We start from the raw sequence: 19,775 nt of genomic DNA, 5'->3' as shown, positions 1-19,775 counted from the left end.
GTAAGGATATGGATAAGAGAAATTACAGATTGTGAAATTGAATTAGAAGCTGAGATTTTCCTATTGGGCATGATCAAAAAGAACATCCGAAATGACATAAAATACCTAATACTTCATATAATCACGGCGGCAAGATTAGCACTAGCACAATTTTGGAAAAGCGATCAACTGCCAACAGACCAGGAATTAATACAAAAAATATATACATGCGCAGAGATAGACAGACTAACTTTAGAGTTACAGGATAAGGAGGACTCTAAATATTATGAAACATGGAATAGATGGTACCAATGGATAAACCAGAGGAAAGGAAATGGGTAGAGATGAAATTTAGAAGAAATTAATATAACAAAAACAGCACTGTCAGAGGTATAGAATATGGAATATTTTATTGTATGTTTGTATATATGTACATATAATATATATAATATATTTATATAGTATAATGGAAATTAGTCAATAGGTGACGTTTATGTACTGTATATGCAAATTTGTTTCTCAATTGAGAGAAACTTGTATGTTTTTTAAATGTTTTTTCTTTTAAACAATAAAGTTTAATTTATTAAAAAAAAAAAAAAAGTCCTGGGCATTCCCCAACTGCCAGCATTATTTGCATGAGGAAGGAAAAGGGATTGCAAACAGTTGTCAGCATTTCTGGGGGTTATTTAAATGCCCGTTTCTTGCCCTCTCCACCCTGGCATGATTGGCAGTATTGTATTGCAGCATGTGGCCCATCAAAACCATCAAAAAGCAAAAGTTAGAATATTTTGGGTATGTGATGCGACACCCAGAAAAATATGGCATCCTTCAGTTAACCCTCCAGGGAAAGACTGAAGGCAAACGAGGTCCAGGCAGAAGAAGAACATCATGGCTTCAAAATCTAAGGGACCAGTTTGGACAAAACTCAGCAGCACTTTTTCGTGTGGCTGTTGACAAAAATAGGATGGCCAACATGATCGCCAACGTCCAATGACGGACATGGCACAAGAAGAAGAAGAATGGGACCCATCGTGGGTGTCTTTTAGATGGCAGCTCCAGACCTCCTGGGATTGTAGCCCTGATGCAGCGGGAGGCATGAAGTGGGGGAAGGCTCTGTGGCCACTTCCTTAAACCTGAGATTTGCCAGAAAAGAAGTTGGAGGTTAGACAGCCACATAGGTGTCTCTGCCTGCAGTTACACCTGAAACGAGGAGGAATTTATTTTTCGCCTTTTCCATCTTCTCCAAGTGATGTATCCACGTCCTACCTTTATTTTGCTAAAATTGTGGGGTGCAGTTTCAGGTCTTCCTCTTTCATACACTTGAAAGAAAACAATTAATTAAAAGCAAAATGTAAGAAAATGAGCATTTTAGAGATGCAGCCGTGTTGCCCAGCAAAGCACATGGCCAGTTCTTCCGTTCCAAAAGAGCATTAATCACCCTGGCAGGGCTCCCGTATTAATCTTGGCAGAACAAGGGAAAATAACAGGCATTAGGGATAGTAATTAAATATCTCCCTGGGAAGCATGGAAGGATGCGCAAAATGGCTCAGTGTTACTCAGAGAAGGAGCAGAACTATTTTCCTTGACTCAGATGCTCATACAGCTTTCATAAAGATCACCAAACTGATTTTCCTTATAGCCCATTTCTCTTCCTTGGAGGACAAGCGCCAGCGACAATGGAGTTTTAATTAAGGTTCCAACCAATATTTACTCACTTAAGCATCCTCACTTTGACTAAAAAATTAATCCCAATTAATCACGGCATGGCCCATGCATGCAGTCCATGCATGCGTGCATACAGCAAGTAGAGAGACTGAAAGGCCAAGGATTTAGGGATTGCATAGCCACCTTCATTATTGCTGAGTAAATAAGCAGCAATGACACCTCAGTCTGAGGCACAGCCACATGCCACACCACAGAAACTGCCTTTGTATCCTCTTGGCTTCACCAAGAGACTCTTCAAAGGCCTGAACTGAATTCACCAATTCTCATTGGCTTCTATCGGCTTCTCTGCCTGGCAACTGGTTGGCAAAACTGTTTGCTCTCTTCCCTCCCCCACTTCCTTCCCTCCCACTTACCCACACAGCTGACACAGACAATGGCACTTAAGCCAGTTCTTGCCCTGTGGGAAGACTCCTAGACTTTTGGTTGCAAGTGTGAAATATTGAAATTTTTTTTACTCAAACTAACCTCCATCTCATGTAATGCAGATTTGGGACTTGGGATGACCTCTCATCGGTTGGAGCCTTTGCTGAGAAGTAGCAACAAAAGTTTAAGGTAGAGACAGGAGATGCCTTTGGCTCACCTCAGGAGCAATGTAGTCGGGCGTGCCACAGAAAGTCTTGGTGGTGACTCCATCCCAGATATTCTCTTTGCACATGCCAAAATCAGCAATTTTGATATGGCCCTCGGAGTCCAGCATCACATTGTCAAGTTTCAGGTCTCTGTAGTGACAGAGAGAAAGAGGGAGGGAAGGAGGGAGAAGAAAGAGAGAGAAAAAGTGAGTGAGAGACAGAGAGAGAAAACGAGAAAGAGAGAAAGAGAAAGAGAGAATAGAGAGAAAGAGAGAAAAGAGAGGGAGAGAAAAAGAAAGGAAAAGAGAGGGAGAGAAAAAGAAAGGAAAAGAGAGGAAAAGAGAGAGAAAGAAAAGAGAAAGAGAGTGAGAAAGACATTCCTGCGATCAGACCTTGGAGCTGAAATGTGAAGCTTCAGAAATGTTTTCCATTGAATGATATTTAGTTGGAAGCTGAATATAGGTCGTCCTTGACTTATGGGACCCGAATTTCCATTGTTAAGTGAAGTAATTGTTAAGAGAGTTGTGGCCAGTTTTTATGACCTTTTTGCGATAACTCCCTTCGCCTTTTCGCCACCATCATGTATCTACGTCGGTCACGGTATTTGGTGGCCACGTGGTCAAGATCCCTGGCTGGCTTCTGATGAGAAAAGTCGACGAGGGGAGCCAAATTTGCTTAACAACCACCTGATTCACTTAACAACTGTGGCAAAAAATTGTGGTAAAATTAGGCATGAGTCACTTAACAATCACCACGCTTAGCAACGGAAGTTCTGATTGTGGTCGTAAGTCAAGGACTACCTACATTGTTGGATGATGGCTGAGGGTGCGAATGGCAGGCAAATGGCGGAAAAGGTGAATAAACAGGGAATCATAGGCATTCAGAGATGCATTTCTGTAATTTTTTTGTCTTCTGCTGAAGTACGGAAATGCCCCCCCCCAACCCCAGCCCCAACCCCAACCCCGTTCTTTTGGACCTGGAGGGCAGCAGAGCCTTCCCTGCCCTCAATACGAGTCTCATCTAGTGAGCTTCAAAGGCCTCTTTGGACAGGCCCCATCAAGGTTTAGGAGAGGTCTGGAAATGGAAATAAAATCACGTTGCTGAATTCTCCATCAGCAGCAGCAAGCAGCTCTCTTCCACTGGAAAAGCAGAAGCCTCTGCAAGCGTGTGGAAGGTCAGAGCAGCCAGTGCCAAACGCAAATGCCGCGGAGTCTGGCTCTCCCTCTTTCACGCTGTTCCAGCCCGTCCTTCTTCCCTGGAGCCCTAGAACTGAAATCTGGGGACGGGGGTGGGTGGGGAGGCAGGCATTGCTTGTCTCCGAAGGGGAGGCTTGAATGCCTGCTTGGCTGTGCATGCTTCCAAGGGATCTGCGAGACGAGTGCCACTCTGTGCAAGAGAGGGTCTGTGGAACATCATCAAGGCGGGCACAGACAGCCCTGGTTCAATGACACCTGGAGGCACACAGCCGCCATCTCTCGCCCTACAGCTGCCGCCGTGCCATTCCCAACCTGCTGCCCGTAAAAGCTGCAGTGGGGTGGGGGGGAAGGCAGGCAGCAGAGGAGGAGATGCAGAGTGCTGAATGAGCGGGGGAGGGGAGGAGCAGGGAACAAAGGCAGCCCCCTTTTCGCTCCGGAGATGAGATGGTTGCTTCTCCAGGAGACACCGGGGCTGCTTCTGAGGCCAGGCCCAGCGATGAAATTTACTCACCTTCTCTACCAGTTCAGAAATGTGAGCGGGCGCCTCCTCCAGGCATGCGCAGAGCCTTCTGCACATGTGCAGAGGGTCAAAAACGGGACATGATGATGTCCGGCCGGGTGGGCAGAGCCTCCTGTCGCTGGCTCTACCGGTTCACCCAAGCCAGATAGAACCAGCTGGATTTCACCACTGGCCAGGCCCCCTGTGGCCCCCTTACAGCTCTCTGGGGCCTTGGCTGGGCTGCCGGCCTGGGGGTTTTTGCTGGTATCTGATGGTGTCTGATGGTCCTACTCTGCATTTCTGCTGCTTTCCCAGAATTCCCATTGGGGGATCTCCAGATGCTTCTCAGATGCCAGTCTAGAGGGAGCAGAGCAGATGAACCCCAGGAGTCCCTGGCCTGCCCATCCCCCCTCTGTGACTCATCAGTCCGCTTGTGTCTCATCAAGACTGCCGAAGTGTGAGATGCCAAGGAAGGGGTGCCTCCAACCCCTTCCTCTGATCAAGACAATCCCAGTGGGGCTTCCAAGAGGAGGAAGGCTTTGGCTGGCGGTGGACGTGGGCCACAGCAGAGCCTGGGAACTACAAGGTTGGGAAGTCATAGAGAGGAAAGCAGCCCACCTACCGATAAATGATCCCTTTGCAGTGCAGGAAGAAAAGGCCCACGGCGATCTCGGCTGCATAGAACCTGCCAGTCAAGAACGGAGAGTCATGGAGAGGCCAGGAGGTGCCACCTCGGCCCCTGGCACAGGAGGCCCTTGGCATCATTGGTCCTCAGAGGGAGAGGGAGATTTATTTGTTTGTTTGTTTGTTTGTTTGTTTGTTTGTTTGTTTATTGAATTTTTATACTGCCCTTCTCCCGAAGGACTCAGGGCGGTGTACAGCCAAAATAAAAACCAACAATATAAAAGTTAAAAACAATTTAAAATTATTAAATAGTTTGGCCAATCATCTAAAATAAAATAACCCATTCCAATAAAATTTTAGGCCAGCCCTGCTTGATGGAATAATAGTGTTTTAAGGGCTCAGCGAAAGGTACGAAGGTCGGGAATCCGACGAATCTCCGGGGGCAGCTCGTTCCAGAGGGCAGGTGCCCCCACAGAGAAGGCTCTCCTCCTGGGGGTCGCCAGTCGACACTGTCTAACTGACGGCACCCTGAGGAGACCCTCTCTGTGGGAGCATACTGGTCAGTGGGAGGCTATCGGAGGCAGAAGGCGGTCTCATAAGTACCCAGGTCCTATGCCATGGATGACAGAAATCCTCACAAGCACACACCCCTCTGCCCTGGCACTGCCCTGGAATGGCAGTGGTGACTTACACAGCGTGGGGCTCCTTGAATCGCCCGACCTGTTGGATCTGGTACATGAGGTCACCACCGTTCACATACTCCATCACAAAATACAAGCGATCCTGAGAGAAAAGGGGAGAAAAACGGTGGAGGATGCTTAACCAAAGTCAAAAGAAGCACCACGCTGGGCCTCTTGGGTGCCCTGCAAGCAACGTTTTCTTCTCAGTTGGAAAGACGCTGCCACGGGGCATCTTTGGGGCTTGTACTGCAAAGTCAAGGCAGTGGCTGTAGCTGTGCAATTGAAGCATGTGCCACGCGTGTCAAAAACAAGCACAGTTTTGATGGCCTCTGGTGACCTCCTCCTTCAGCCTCTCCTGTGTCCTGACTTTGCATCCAGCAGGAAGGAGTTCCCGTGTCCTGCGGGATGCCATTCTGTGCAGCTGAGCTGAAAAAGTCGGGAGGAGGACAGGTCCTCACCAGGACACCGTCAGTCTGTTGCAGCCACTGCAATAGACAATTTAAAGCCCGATGAAAGGAAGGATTTGGTTGCCTTTTTGGTATTAAAAAGTAAAAAAAAAAAAAATCCCTTTGACTTCCTTTTGTGGGATTAGATGTATTGCAGGAAAGCACAGCTGGTGCGAGAGGAGAGGGGAAGGATGAGGATGAGGACTTAAAGGGGACATTTCTAGATTAGAGGAGAGACAAGGCAAAGTGGGAAGGGTGGATTTGGGCTTTGAATTGTCTTTTAATTGGCTCCCTTGAGCTCCTTTGTTCACAACCACCGTGGAGGAGATCAGGCCAAAGTTGTGTCCTGTAGGACTTCCGAAGCAAGAGGGGCAGAGCCTTTGGGCCTGGTTGAGGCAGGGGCATCTACCCCTGGGGGTGGAGTGGGGACAGAAAAGTCCAGATGGCGGTCACAACCGTGCCACTGAAGACCTGCCCTGCCCTGACAGCTAGAACAATTAACCAGCGGAACAGCTTGCCTTCTGAAGATGTGGGAGCTCCATCACTGGAAGTTTTCAAGGAAAGATTGGAAACCATTTGTCCGAAATGATATAGAATAAGGGTATCCAACCTTGGGAACTTTTAAGACTTGTTTTTGTGGTTTGGCAGCAGCCTGCAGAGCTGGCAGCGGAGTCAGAGAGTGATGAGGCTGAGGAAGAACATGGGCCAGTCCTGGAGTTTGAGGAAGGCCCAGATGAGAGCTCTGTGTCAGAGGCAGAGATGGGGCCAGGGCCATTGGGGAGTGAGGTGCGGACTCCAGAGCCTCCAGAGGCAGACAGTAGAGAGGCAGAGGAACAGGAGGAGCCTGTTCCTAGTGCACGTATGAGAAGAGCTGCCAGAAGGCAGGAGCAGCTACAGCAGAGAGTACGACTCGGGAGTAGGGCCAAGAGATGATTGGCCCCTCCCATTAGGCTTAAAAGACCAGCAACGGCTCTTGGCCTCTTTGCCGGAAAACAACGTTGATAGTCTTGCTGCATAATCTTGTCAGCGTCTTCTGCTTTTGAACTTTTGCCAAGAGAAGCCTTTGACAGTTTGCCTAATTATACCAAAGTTGGTGATTAGACTGAAGAATTTGTGTTATGAAGAGTTTGTTTTAATTTAGTTTGGACTACGCGGAGAATGAGTTAATTCTCAGCTGTTCTAATAAAGTCTGTTTGTTTTGGAACTGTTTGCGTCAATTATTACCTACTCGGGCCTGGGTCACAACACTTGCGGACTTCAACTCCTAGAATTCCCCAACCAGCCATGTGGCTCCACAAGTCTTAAAGTTCCAAAGTTGAACATTCCTGGTCTAGGGTCTCTTGCTAGAGCAGGGGCTTGGACTCCAAGGTCCCTTCCAAATCTGTTATTTTGTTATTCTGCCCTCCCTTTTTACACAAATTGCACATTACATGTATGTACAAATGGAGCGGGTGCCATGTGGCTGCAGGTACCACCTTGATTCCCCCACCCCACCCCTGATGCCTTCAGTTTAGGAGAGCTACTGGAGCCTCATCCGAAAACTCTGCCGAGGGCATCTCACACACATCTAACATCTGTAGATCAGCTGGGAGCCTCTCAGGCTCCTGAAATATTGAGCAATTGGTTAACACCCACCCACCCCCCAATACACCCATTGCTGAGATGGAGAGAGAAAGTTCCCGTGCATGGAATGAGCACAACTGCTCCTTCTCGTCCACTTCTGCCTCCGGCCTGGTTGCTGCTAATACCCTTTGCTACAACCTGTGATTATGTCCCCAGTCCAATTAGTGCTAAGCCCCGGGCAGGTTTGCGCCGTCTAATCCTCTTCAACCAACACACTTCAGATGTCAGAAAGAGGCTAGGCAAGACGGATCTCAGCAAGCCGGCCTTTCATCACCAAGATGGGAGAGTTCTGGCGGTTGCCAGCGGGCTTTGCCAACTCCAACTGCTGAGCTGACGTCTCAGGGTAATCCTCTAAGCCTCCATTGTTGCCGTCCAAGAGCTGCTGCTGAGGAAGGGCTGCTCTCAGCATGGCCCCTCTGCCTTTATCCAGCCGCCAGCTGGAAACAGCTGGAGAGAAAGTGCTTTGCGGGAGCTGCGCCTGGCGTCCTTTGCTGCGTGGAGAATGGCTCGCTGCCCTGAGCCAGAGGTGGGAAAGCTCCTCCTTCATGCCCTTTGCCCCCCCCAATTCCTGCTGCCAACATCCAGCGTGTTAAATCGCTGCATTGCAGTAGCAGAGTTGGCCACTTTGGGGGCAAAAAGGATCCCCCAAACAAAGGCATTCGGCGCTCTTCATTCTTAATCAGTCCTCCCACCCAAATTGGGAAGGCTTCCACCCCGTCTCCGCTATCCAGTCTCTCTGCTTCCCCCGGGGTCACTGCACCCCAACCCCTCCAAAGGATGCCAATTGTTTTACAGAAACATGGCCCACCTGCTGCAGGGAAGTTTTCTGATTTCTATTGCTTCACTTTATCGTGGTGGTTTTATCTGTTGATGTCCTTTGAAAAAGGCGTTGTGAGGCAGGTTGGCAGAGGAGTCACTTCCTTGCACTCATGTTGGGCATACACAGAGCAGCCTTTCTCAACCTCAGCAACTGTAAGACGTGTGGACTTCAATTCCAAGAATCCCCCAGCGATCTCTGGAAGTCCACACATCTTATAGTTGCTGGGGTTGAGAAACAAAGATATAGAGAATTAGAAAGAAGATTGAAAGTAATTGATGCTAATTGAGGTGCAGAATAGAATTCATATCTGCAGGTCACTCCAAGATGTAGCAAGTTCCTGCCTCCAAGCCCCCTCCCCCCTGGCTCAGTCAGTGAAATTAGACTATTGGGATCAGGTGGGACTGCGGCCCACCTGGCCTCCTTGCATAAGCTCCTTGTGGCTATTGGGCTAGTGCTGAAATTCCCCAAACAAAGAGAATGGACAACTTTAATTGATTTCTCTGGAAATGGATTCCAAGTTAGCTTCAGAGTTCATGGCCACCATGTTCTAGCCTAGAAGGTTATGGGGCCAACTCACAATAGTGGCCCCTCATTAGACTTTTTGGATCCTGGGACAGCGAGGATGTAATCTGGAATTGGGTAATATCAATCTCTTGATATGGTCAGATCATTCCATTAACTCTAGAGTTGGAAAGGAGCTTAGGGCCATCTCTGGAGCTCTGGCTTGCCCGAGATCCTTCTTCTCCCAGGAGGAAATGCCCCTGGCTTTGGCTCAAGTTGCATCTGGGTGTTTCTCTTTCTTTGCAGTTCTAGTTGGGTTCCCTGGGGAAGGTTGAAGAAAAGATGGTTGGCTTACAACAGGGGTCTCCAATCTCGGCAACTTTAAGACTTGTGGACTTCAACTTCAGCTTTGCTGGCTGAGGAATTCTGGGAGTTGAAGTCCACAAGTCTTAAAGTTGCCAAGATTGGAGACCCTTGGCTTACAGCTACAGGGGACGTTGGACAAAATGGACTATTTGGGCCTCTCTTCAGACCACTGAAATGGCAGTGGTCACACTTTTAGAAGACCTCTGCTGAGACTGGAGCAGAGGTAGTGCATCCATTTTAGTCTTTCTTTATATTTCATTGATGATGGTATCCTCTTAGACCATCTTTGAAGTTTAGGAGTGGGAGTTTTAATTTATATTATTTCTCCTCCTTTCTCTAAAGAAAGGAGGAGAGAGTAGAGAGTAGAGCCTAAAACTCTACTCTCTGGGTTCTGATTTAACACCTACGTAAAGGCACTGAGCAGCAGCATCGGTTGGCATGGGATCAGATAACGCCATGCCAATAATACCCACTTAAGCATCTTTATCCAAGGCTGAGTAAGTGAGACCATTAAGATTATCTCCGTGTCTGGAAATTCTGGATGTGGAAAAGCAGACTTCAGCTCAACCTAACAAGATGGAGTTGCTGTGGGCATTAGGGTCCTCTGTGGGTGCTCTCCACCTTTGGTCCCGGATGGGGTCACCATCCCTTCCACAGAACTGTTGTGTAACTGGGGCCTTCTTACACTTTCGGCTCCTTTACACAAATCCATCTCGTGCCCCACTTGTTCTTTTTTCTGAATTGGGAGGCCTTACTCATTTGAGACTGGTCTACTATGGTGCACCAAGGTTATGTGTGCTGATTTGGCCTTCCTTGCCTGCTGTTGTCTCAAGCTATCCACCAAGCAGGAGGTTGGACTAGAAGACCTCCAAGGTCCCTTCCAACTCTGTTATTCTATTCTATTCTATGTCCAGTTATGCAGGGTTAATCCCCTTCCTTTTGGCCAGGAAACATGTCCCTTTTCTGCCAGGGTTTCTCTGTTCCTCAGGACTTTTCTCTCTTTCCTGCCAGTCCTCCTTCTGTCCTTCCCTTAAGTTTGCTGCGTCTTCTGTGCCTGTCCTTGACCTTCCTGCTGCTGAACAGCCCTCACTGTCCAATCTCCAGAGGGCATATCATTCTCGCTCAGATGACTCTGTTTTTAGCCAATGTCTTCTTTGGTCTTTACACAAGGCAATTGTGATCATCCAGGTTAAATTTCCAGCACAAGGAATACCCTTCAAGGGACAAGTTTCTCAACTCAATTGGGGAGCTTTTGCAGGATTTAGGATGAAGGGTTGTCGGGGAGCTTACCATGGTTTGGAAGCAAGAATGAAGCTGGGTGAGGAAGGGGGGCTTTCCGGCCAGGGCCAGCACTCGCTTCTCCACCATGGTGCATTCCACATCATCGTCTTGGATGACCACGTCCTTCTTCAGAATCTTTACGGCATAAAGTTCATCCGTTCCTTTCCTTTCCGAAAGCATCACCTGGAACAAGACGAAATAAGGTGTAAATGAGGATTCTGTCTGTCCATACACATAAGCTTAAGGCCCCAGGACTCCACTGTTCAGTCAGTCCCTAAGGTTCTAGGACAATTCGTTGCGGCCAACTCGCCATGGCCAACTCGCTTCAGGACAACTCACTGCACGACAAGAGTTACACTAGTATCAAAGAAATGGTGGAATAGAATCATTTTTAAAAAGGACAGAATGAAATGTGAATGGAAAAATTAAAATATTTTTTTATTTTTTTTAAATAATTAAATAGAATTGTTAAATTGTCCTGCAGTTATTAGTCCCATAGCGAGTTGTCCATGGTGAGTTGGCTGTGACAAGTTGTCCCATTCCGTTCCCCAAGGAGGGAGCTGAGCAGGTTTGACAGCAGTCATAATCTGAATGAATGTTACTCATGAACAAGCAAGAACAAGTGCAAAGAGATATAGATTACATCTTGGAGAATAACCCATCCCTTCCCCTGGCCCCACACCTCTGGTTTCAATAGACATAGAGGAATACTCAACACTTGGCCTGTGTCCTACCTAGGAGCATCTTTGAGCTGACCTGATGCTGAGAATTCTCCACAAATGGAATGCAGATTTTCCCATACAACCCTTTTTACACAGTGGCACAACCTGTGAATATTAATCTAATAGAAGAAGACAACCTGAATCCTGCCTAATGACATCCAAGCAGGAGCCTCAGGTGATCTCTCTCCAACCTGTCCATCCTCTGTGATAGACTCATGTACTGAGATCCAAGATTAAAAATGAGGATGATGACAATTTATTAAATTTATTATAGCTATCCACTCCAGAAGACTGGAGATCTTTTTCAAAGAAGTAAAGAGCAATTAATGTGGTAGGATGCTGTATTGATTTTTTTTACATTTTATATGAGCGTTATCTTCTCTTGGTGTATCTGTGTGTGTTCCCTTTTTCTTCCGTATTCTATAATTTGAGTAATAGCTTGGAATACTACAACCCCCCAAATGATAAATGAAATTATATGACATCCTCTCCCCACAAATAAAACAAATGATTTAACTGGTGTCAAGGTTGTGTAATAAATAACGATGGCACTTACTCTTAATGACTGAATATTTAGTTGCCATGAGCATGCGCACACACACTTGCACATACCCCTGTGACCTGATCCACAGCTCAAGAACCCTGATCTAGAGAACTGGAACTATTAGTTTAACAAACCTTGTTTCTCATTAAGTCTTCATGGCTGTCATTGCTAACCTTTGTGATTCAGGATTAGTTGTTGAGATTTATCAAGTTCTACCTGGCTTCCTCCCTATTTCCCTGGTGCTGGGCCAGAGGAAGAGAGTTAAGGAATCCCTACCTGGTCAGAATGTGGAAGAGGTTCAGCTTCCTGCCATAAACCGAAAGTGGAGAGGGAAGGAATTTGGGGGAGCTTGGGCTGGGGAGAAGAAGATGAATAAAAGGGGGGAGGGAAACAAATCAACAGGAACCAGGTCTGTCAAACTGGAATAAACCAGCCACCAAGGACACCTGGCCTAGAAATGGAATGTGAAACTACTTTGAAAAGCACCCAGCTTCAAAGCAGTTCCCAAAATTGGGATGGCTGTTGGACACTGTTGAACTGGTCAAGGGGGGCTGGCTAGGGAAAGGGGGAAATTGTAACCTTTTGCACGGGAACACTCAGATCCAGTCTTCCTTTCATTGCAACCACTTCTCTTTAGTAAAAGAACCAATCACTTCAACTGAATGGAATCGAGGGTCTTTCTTTCTGAAGGATCTAAGTTGGGGCAGGTCTGACAATCAGGATGTTGCAGCAATATTGGGACGCTCCTACCCTTCTCCTTTGCTTAGATGCCATGGCTGTCCCCTCACTCATCCTGGCAGCAGAATCTGTGCCCTGGTTTCTAGGCATTTAGTTCATGTAGGCACAGGCTTTCTGAGACGTATGAATGGAGCCTCACTTAGCTGCCCTGATCTAGCTCCCTTTGGCCTGGAGGAGAGCCCTTCCTCACATGGCCCATGGATCTGATGTGAGACATGGATGGCAGTGCTGGGGCACACAGGTGCAGTGGAAACATGGGTGGTCCTGCAAACCCTCTGAAGATTATCTGAAGCTCTGTTTATCTTCTGCTCTTCAGAGACCTTTGCCTCACAGCCACCCCATGAGAGGGTCTTCTCAGAAGGGTGGCTACACTGAGATCTCCCAAGGAGGCCCATGACCAAGGAAGGCCAAGGATCAGAACCTTTACCTATCAACAAATCAACAAGTGCTCCCAGATCAACTGTAGCTCAGATGAGGCCCCCATATCCCTGAATGGGATGGCATTCCCATGTTTTGGCGGGACAATTTTCACTTGCTTTAGAGATTTAGCAAAGGATGGGAAAGCAAACAAGAGGTCATCATGAGCAAATTGTCTCCATTTTGACTCTTAATTTCTCCCAAAAAAGTGAAAAAAGGACGAAGCTCTTCAGCCCTTCCAGCATTAAGAGCCATGGTAGCGCAGTGGTTAGAATGCAGTACTGCAGGCTACTTCTGCTGACTGCCAGCTGCCTGCTGCCTGCAGTTCGGCAGTTCAATTCTCACCGATTCAAGGTTGACTCAGCTTTCCATCCTTCCGAGGTCAGTAAAATGAGAAACCTGATTGTTGGGGGCCATATGCTGACTCTGTATACTGCTTAGAGCGGGCTGTAAAACACTGTGAAGCGGTATATAAGTCTAAGTGCTATTGGAAGAGATGTACAGTCCAGCAGTTGGTCAGGAGGCTGAACTGGGCTCCACAACCAGGGGACAGTTCAGCCTCCCGACCAGTTGCCTATCGCTCCTTGCAGTATATCTACCCTCAGTCAATCTCTGCTTGTTGCTACTATTAAATGAAGCACATACAGTACATGATACGCCCATCATTCTGCAGGGGGTGCGGGAGAGCTCCTGTGGAACAAATATCCACATTGAGAATCGCAACCTGGGTTTCTTCTTGAAAATGCAGCTTCATAAGAAGGTGGGGGGTTTTTTTGGCACTGAGGCTGCATGGAGATCAATAGGCATGCTTATAAATTATTCACGAGGCCTCTAAGACTCATGCGAGGGCAAACTGTCCTGCAGGATCCAGCAGGTTGAAAACATAGAATAACAGAGTTGGAAGGGATCTTGGAGGTCTTCTAGACCAACCCCCTGCTCAAGCAGGAGATCTTATATCTTTTCAGACAAATGGCTGTCCAGTCTCCTCTTAAAAGCCTCCAGTGATGGAGCCCTCACAACTTCTGGAGGCAACGTCTGTTCCACTGGTTAATTGTTCTCACGGTTAGGCAATTTATCCTTAGTTTTAGGTTGCTTTTCTCCTTGATTAGTTTCCATCTGTTGTTTCTTGTCTTGCCTTTTGGTTCTTTGAAAAATTGGCTGACTGCTTCATCTTTGTGGTAGCCCCTCAAATATTGAATGACTTCTATCCTGTCTCCCCTAGTCCTTCCTTTTGCTAGACTAGACATACCCAATTCCTGCAACCATTCTTCATATGTTTTAGTCTCCAGAACTTTAATCATCTTAGTTGCTCTTCTTTGCACTTTTTCCAAAATCTCAAAATCTTTTTCATATTGTGGTGACCAAAACTGGACGCAGTATTCCAAATGTGCACTAACTAAGGCATTGTAAAGAGATACTAATATTTCAAGTGATCCTATCCCTCTGTTTATGAAACCTAGGATTGCGTTGGCTTTTTTGGCTGCTGCCGCACACTGTTGGCTCGCATTTAAATGATTGTCCACTAGGACTCCAAGATCCTTCTCACAATTACTAGTAATGAACCAGAGGTGAAATGCTCCTGGTTCGGACCGGCTCGGGCAAGTAGATAGCGATGGCGGTGGGCAGTTCGGAGAACCAGTAGCAAAAATCCCTGCCCCCGCCCCCCATGCCCAGCTGAGCCGCGATCATCAAAAGCTTTTTTTCTTTTAAATGGCTCTGACGATCCCAGCTGAGTTGCCTGCCGATCAGGCAACTCAGCTGAGATTGTCAGAGCCTTTTGAAAGCATTTTTTTTACATGGTTTTACATGTAAAAAATGGTTTTAAAAATAAAAAAAAAATGGCCACGCCCACCCAGTCACATTAACCCCCCCAACAAGCCACGCCCACAGAACCGGTAGTAACAAATTTTAGATTTCACCCCTGTATTGAGCCAAGGTTCACCCAGTCTGTCCCTGTACAGATGTTTTTAAAACCTTACTTTTCTCTACACTGAATTTCATTTTGTTAGGTGGGGCCCAGTGTTCCAGTCTGTTGAGATCCATCTTCTGGGGTGTTGGCTATTCCTGCCAGCTTAGTGTCATCTGCAAATTTGATGAGTTTTAGAATAGAATAGAATAGAATAGAATAGAATAGAATAGAATAGAATAGAATAGAATAGAATATAGAATGTATAGAATAAATATAGAATAGAATAGAATAGAATAGAATAGAATAGAATAGAATAGAATAGAATAGAATAGAATAGAATAGAATAGAATAGAATAGAATAGAATAGAATAACAGAGTTGGAAGGGAACTTGGCGTCTAGTCCAACCCACTGCTTAGGCAGGAGACCCTACACCACTTCAGACAAATGAAGACAAACCATCAATCGTATCTTAGAGAGTCTGTAGTCAAAACAGTTGATGGACAGATCTCCTTCCTGCGCCAGAGTTCCTTGTTGCAACTTCCATTTGGAACAGCTCTCTTGTCTTTATCAGCCATTCCCCTGTGGCCCAACTTAACTGCCAGCCCGATAAAATTATTTTTAACAGTTGCCCATGAGTTCATCTTCTGGAAACGCTCGGTTCACAGCTGTTGCTGCTCTCTCTCTCCCCCCTCCCCTTTTAAATTCTATGTTTCATCGGACAAGCTGCCTTCAATCCAACCGGAGATTAAGGGAATAAAGGAAACTGTTCCTCCAATGTCAGGTGTTAGTCGGGACCTGCAAACTGGCAGTTTGGTTTGGTGAGCATGTGGGAATGGATCTTCTGCATGGAACTGGCAAGGGTTGCCCTGCAAGATTTGGCAGGGTTGGCCCACGAGGTCGGCAGGAAGTCATGAGACACAGGAGAGCTTTAGAATAATAGAGTCGGAAGGGACCTTGGAGGTCTTCTAGTCCAACCCCCTGCTTAGGCAGGAAACCCTACACCACTTCAGACAAATGGTTATCCAACATCTTCTTAAAAACTTCCAGTGTTGGAGCACTTACAACTTCTGGAGGCAAGTCGTTCCACTGATTAATTGTTCTAATTTGCTTTGGGTCCTATCAATTAAATAGAGCCACCCTATGGGACCCAGAAGGCACAACAACTTCTTTGACACAGTGCCTGCCTAAAAGTATCCTCTCAAGATCCAGTAGCCTTGACCCTGTTGGGTCCAAGGAGGCTGTTGGGTTCAAGAGTTGATTCTTCACCCAGGATGACAGATACATCCACCGTAAACAGATGGTGTTTTGTTCTTGACATGCTGTGTGTTTTATCCTTTTATTGTTGCTTTTATGCAGTGACATTTCTAACCCTGTTAGATGCTCAGAGTCACTCATGAGTGGGCAGTTATATAAATTGAGTAATTAAATAATGAACAGCAGAGAGCTTCTGTGCTTCAAAACTACTGTTGACGTGTGCGTAGCCTTGTAGATTAATATTTTGTTGTTCCCTTTGTCCTAATTCCTTAACTTCAATCCTCCCTGCCTGGAAATACTAATAGCTTCAGATGTAGAAAGAGGGAGATAGGGTTATTCTGCCTACCTATGTTCCATTGTGTCATGCAATTTGGGGGGTGATCTGGATGATCACTTGGGTTGATCTTGTGCCTAATATTTGCCCTTGGTCAGTTGCCTGAGCCTACTGGATCAGAACTTTGGGCTGCCTTCACAAACTGACCAAAGACCAGCCAGTCACGTCTGAAAGCATATAGTAGTATGCCCAAGAATTGTCGGAACTGCCATCCTGAGCTTCAGCCTTGTTGTGCTAGATGCCAGCCTGCCATAAACTGGGGTGTGTGTGTGTGAGGGGACTGCCGGGAAGGGGGAAAATTGAAACTACTCATCATGCCATCCCAAGTCATCGGCTCATTGTCCCAAGGCCAAAGGCCTGGGAGGGAAAATGAAACGGCCTGCCAATCTAGCGGGGACTGTTACCTAAACAAATCCTTTGAATGTAACTGGACAATAGGGAGATAGCAGATACCTTTTAATTCTGGCTTTGCTGTACTTTAACCACTTGGTCTTTATAAAACTATATCTTTCACACAAATGGAGTCGAGGGTCTTCCTTTCCTAAAAATCCAAGTCGGAGCAGGTGTAATATGAATTAAGAATCAGGCGGGCCTTCTACCCTTACCTTCCTCCTTTCCTTGGGCTGGAAACAGGGTTTTCCAGACTCAGGGATGAAGACAATCAAAGAAGAGAAGAGCTACAAATCAAGACATGTTGGACTCTCACCCAAGCCCTAGAAATGAGTTGGATGTGGGGCTATGGCCTTGACTAAGATTGAATCACTTTGCTTCTTTCAAACCCTAATGCTTTTCAACTTGCCAATGAACTGGGGGGGAAGGGGGAAATGGAATGCCAAGAATGTATGCAGAGATTGGGCAAGTATGGAAACCATCAAGGTCACCCCTGCAGGTGCTGGAGAAAGAGATGGACTATTCCCATAACAAGAGGACATCTCATAATTGGACAATGTGATTACCCAGGAGTGGGGAGAAGAGGAAGCTATAGTTTAACATGCAAGCATTTGCGTGGGAAAACCAGAGCTGGTTTTGTTTCTTCAGTACCAATATGGTGTATCCAATAAAGTTTTACTTTTGGAAATTCAATTCTCCCGAGTGTGTTTTTCATCCTGAACACTGGCGAACAATCATGAAGGTTACAAAGCCTTCAGTGACCAGACCCAGGCTAGGTGCTCAGGAAACTGGTGCTTAGGAAACTGAGCTGATTCCACACCCATTCCATGTCTAATAAAGAACTGGGACTGGAAGAGAAGGAAAAGGGTTTTGCAATCTCTCTCTCATCCAAATCAGCTCATTTGTACCTGCCTGAGACCTGCCTGAGACAGTTTTGGAGGAAGAGAACACCACTGGCCATTCCAAAAAAGGAGCCTGTCCTTTGCCCAGTGGACCAGCCCGGGTCAAGATGAACAAAGCTGCAATCCAGCTGTGGGTGCAGGACAGAGGCCAAGTCCCCTCTGAGAGGGGGCCACACAGCAGGGCAAGCCAGCCCATGGCTCTCCTCCCAGGGCTTCTCTGGCACTTCAAACCAGTTGCCATGGCTTGTAGATTTATTATAATAGACCAAAACTGCAGCACATCCTGCCAGGATCATTTCCCACTGTGAATCACATCAAGGCAAAGGAAGCCTTCTGAAAAAGTGCCACCATCACCCTGCCAATTATTAAGACACACGGCTTCAATTTGCTGGGACAATTGCTTTGGAAGGAAGCACTGCCAGGCCACCCCAGCTCATTCCAATAAAACCGACACCTTCTCTGGAAATGAATTATTCTGGCATGCAGAGAATCACCACCAGGGAAGCTCTGGGACCTGGTGAGGCTCCTCAGGATGCAGTCAGTTCTCCTCCCAGCTCTCACACCTGGCCCTTGGACTCTCCTTCCAGGTGCAAGGTGGGAAATCCCTTGGTGGAAGCAGAATGCCCTTCAGCTGCCTTCCACATCCAGGCAAACGGGAAGCAAGAGGTCAAGGTGGGAGAAAGAGAAGCAGAGCCTAAACCTAGGACTTGGCCTAGAGGCAGGCTTCAATTTATTTATTTAGCAACCATTTGAAGTTACAAAGGCACTGAAAAGAGCAACTTATGACTGGTCCTCTCGCTTACGACCGTCGCAGCATCCCCACAGTCACATGATCAAAATTCATCTTAGCAAAAGGCAGCTTGGTAAAATGCAGAGCCATGGTGGGGCAGTGGTTAAGAGTGCAGAACTGCAGGCTACTTCTGCTGACTGCCGGCTGCCTGTAATTTGGCAGATCGAATCTCACCAGGCTCAAGGTTGACTCAGCCTTCCGTCCTTCCGAGGTGGGTCAAATGAGGACCCAGATTGTTGGGGGTGACAGGCCAACTCTGTAAACCGCTTAGAGAGGGCTGTAAAGCACTGTGAAACGGTACAGAAATCGAAGAGCTATTGCTCTCCCTTTTTCTTTTCCCTGAGCCAGTCTATGGAGCTGGCTTTATTGGGGCCAGAACCACCTTCTCTAGGTGTGTCAGTTCTTAAATTGGCTCTGAGTTGGGAAGGGCAGCCCCAAGTTACGGTCCATGGCTACAGCTACAGTGTCAGCATTCCAGAAAACCCCCCAACTCTAAGTAAAAACTCTGAAGCAAGCGTTTTTCAAAGTTCTATTTTTTTTTTTTTTTTAAATTTGATTTATATGCCGCCCTTCTCCGAAGACTCAGGGCGGCTTACAATGTGCTCAGCAATAGCCTTCATCCTTTTTGTATATTTATACAAAGTCAGCTTATTGCCCCCACAAACTGGGTCCTCATTTCACCTACCTTAGAAAGGATGGAAGGCTGAGTCAACCTTGAGCCTTGGCGAGATTCGAACCCTGCAGTAATTGCAGGCAGCTGGTCTTAAGCAGCTTAATAACAGGGTGCTTTAAACCCTTGTACTACCAAGGCTCTTTACTAGAATAGGTAAACTGGCACATCTGGGAAAATCCGAATCTGAGAGGTCCGGGTTTTCCCTCAGTAAATCAAAATCCCCAAAACCATCCCCTCACTTCTCAGTCGATCACATGCTCCAATCAACCGCTGTCCCATCTCGAGATCTCATGCCGACCACTCCTTCTCCAGATGCAGGATCGCCCTGACCTTGACAGGAAGAATGCTATTATGTCTACAGACAACCCCTCTACTAAATCCCCCCTCCTACTTTCCCACACATGAGAAGGTGGCAGCATGGAAGCTTCCGGCCTAATATGGCTTCCAAAGCTGACATACAGCTCTCTTGGATTCTGCTCTAAATAGAGCTTGGCTTGCAAATAAGAGAATTATTGGCACTTTCTTAATGTTAATCGTAGCAGTACTGAACACAATCAATTACTCTGACTAAGTGAGGAATCCTGCATTCTACACCTATGCGTTTAGCTTTTGTTTCCTGAGTGAAGCACTTCCCATTTGTCTCTTGTTAAATTTCATTCTTTTCTGTCTATCTCAAGATTGCTTCAAGCTGTGTATTTCTGTCTCCGAGAGCATTAGCTGTGACACCCAATCTCCTATCATCCTATTCTCCCCAGAGACGAAGAATGCTTTTTAAAAAATCCTTGTCACAGA

General features: G+C 46.7%; 1 protein-coding gene across 2 annotated transcripts in view; it reads right to left on the bottom strand.

The window, feature by feature from the left end:
• PRKCB (protein kinase C beta) overlaps positions 1-19,775 on the bottom strand; it is a 235,662-nt gene that overhangs the window by 52,067 nt on the left and 163,820 nt on the right. For both annotated transcript variants that reach the window (XM_070955146.1, XM_070955145.1), the window contains exons 10-13: positions 10,319-10,492; positions 5,284-5,375; positions 4,591-4,653; positions 2,285-2,423 (exon numbers count right to left, since the gene is read on the bottom strand). In XM_070955146.1, coding sequence (XP_070811247.1) covers positions 2,285-2,423; positions 4,591-4,653; positions 5,284-5,375; positions 10,319-10,492 — 468 coding nt within the window. The remainder of the gene's footprint in view (positions 1-2,284; positions 2,424-4,590; positions 4,654-5,283; positions 5,376-10,318; positions 10,493-19,775) is intronic.

The sequence above is a fragment of the Pituophis catenifer genome, unplaced genomic scaffold, assembly GCF_029215685.1.
Source record: "Pituophis catenifer annectens isolate HBS135680 unplaced genomic scaffold, rPitCat1.0.hap2 SCAF_16, whole genome shotgun sequence".
Taxonomy (NCBI): Eukaryota; Metazoa; Chordata; class Lepidosauria; order Squamata; family Colubridae; genus Pituophis; species Pituophis catenifer.
This window is presented reverse-complemented; position numbering and strand designations above follow the sequence as displayed.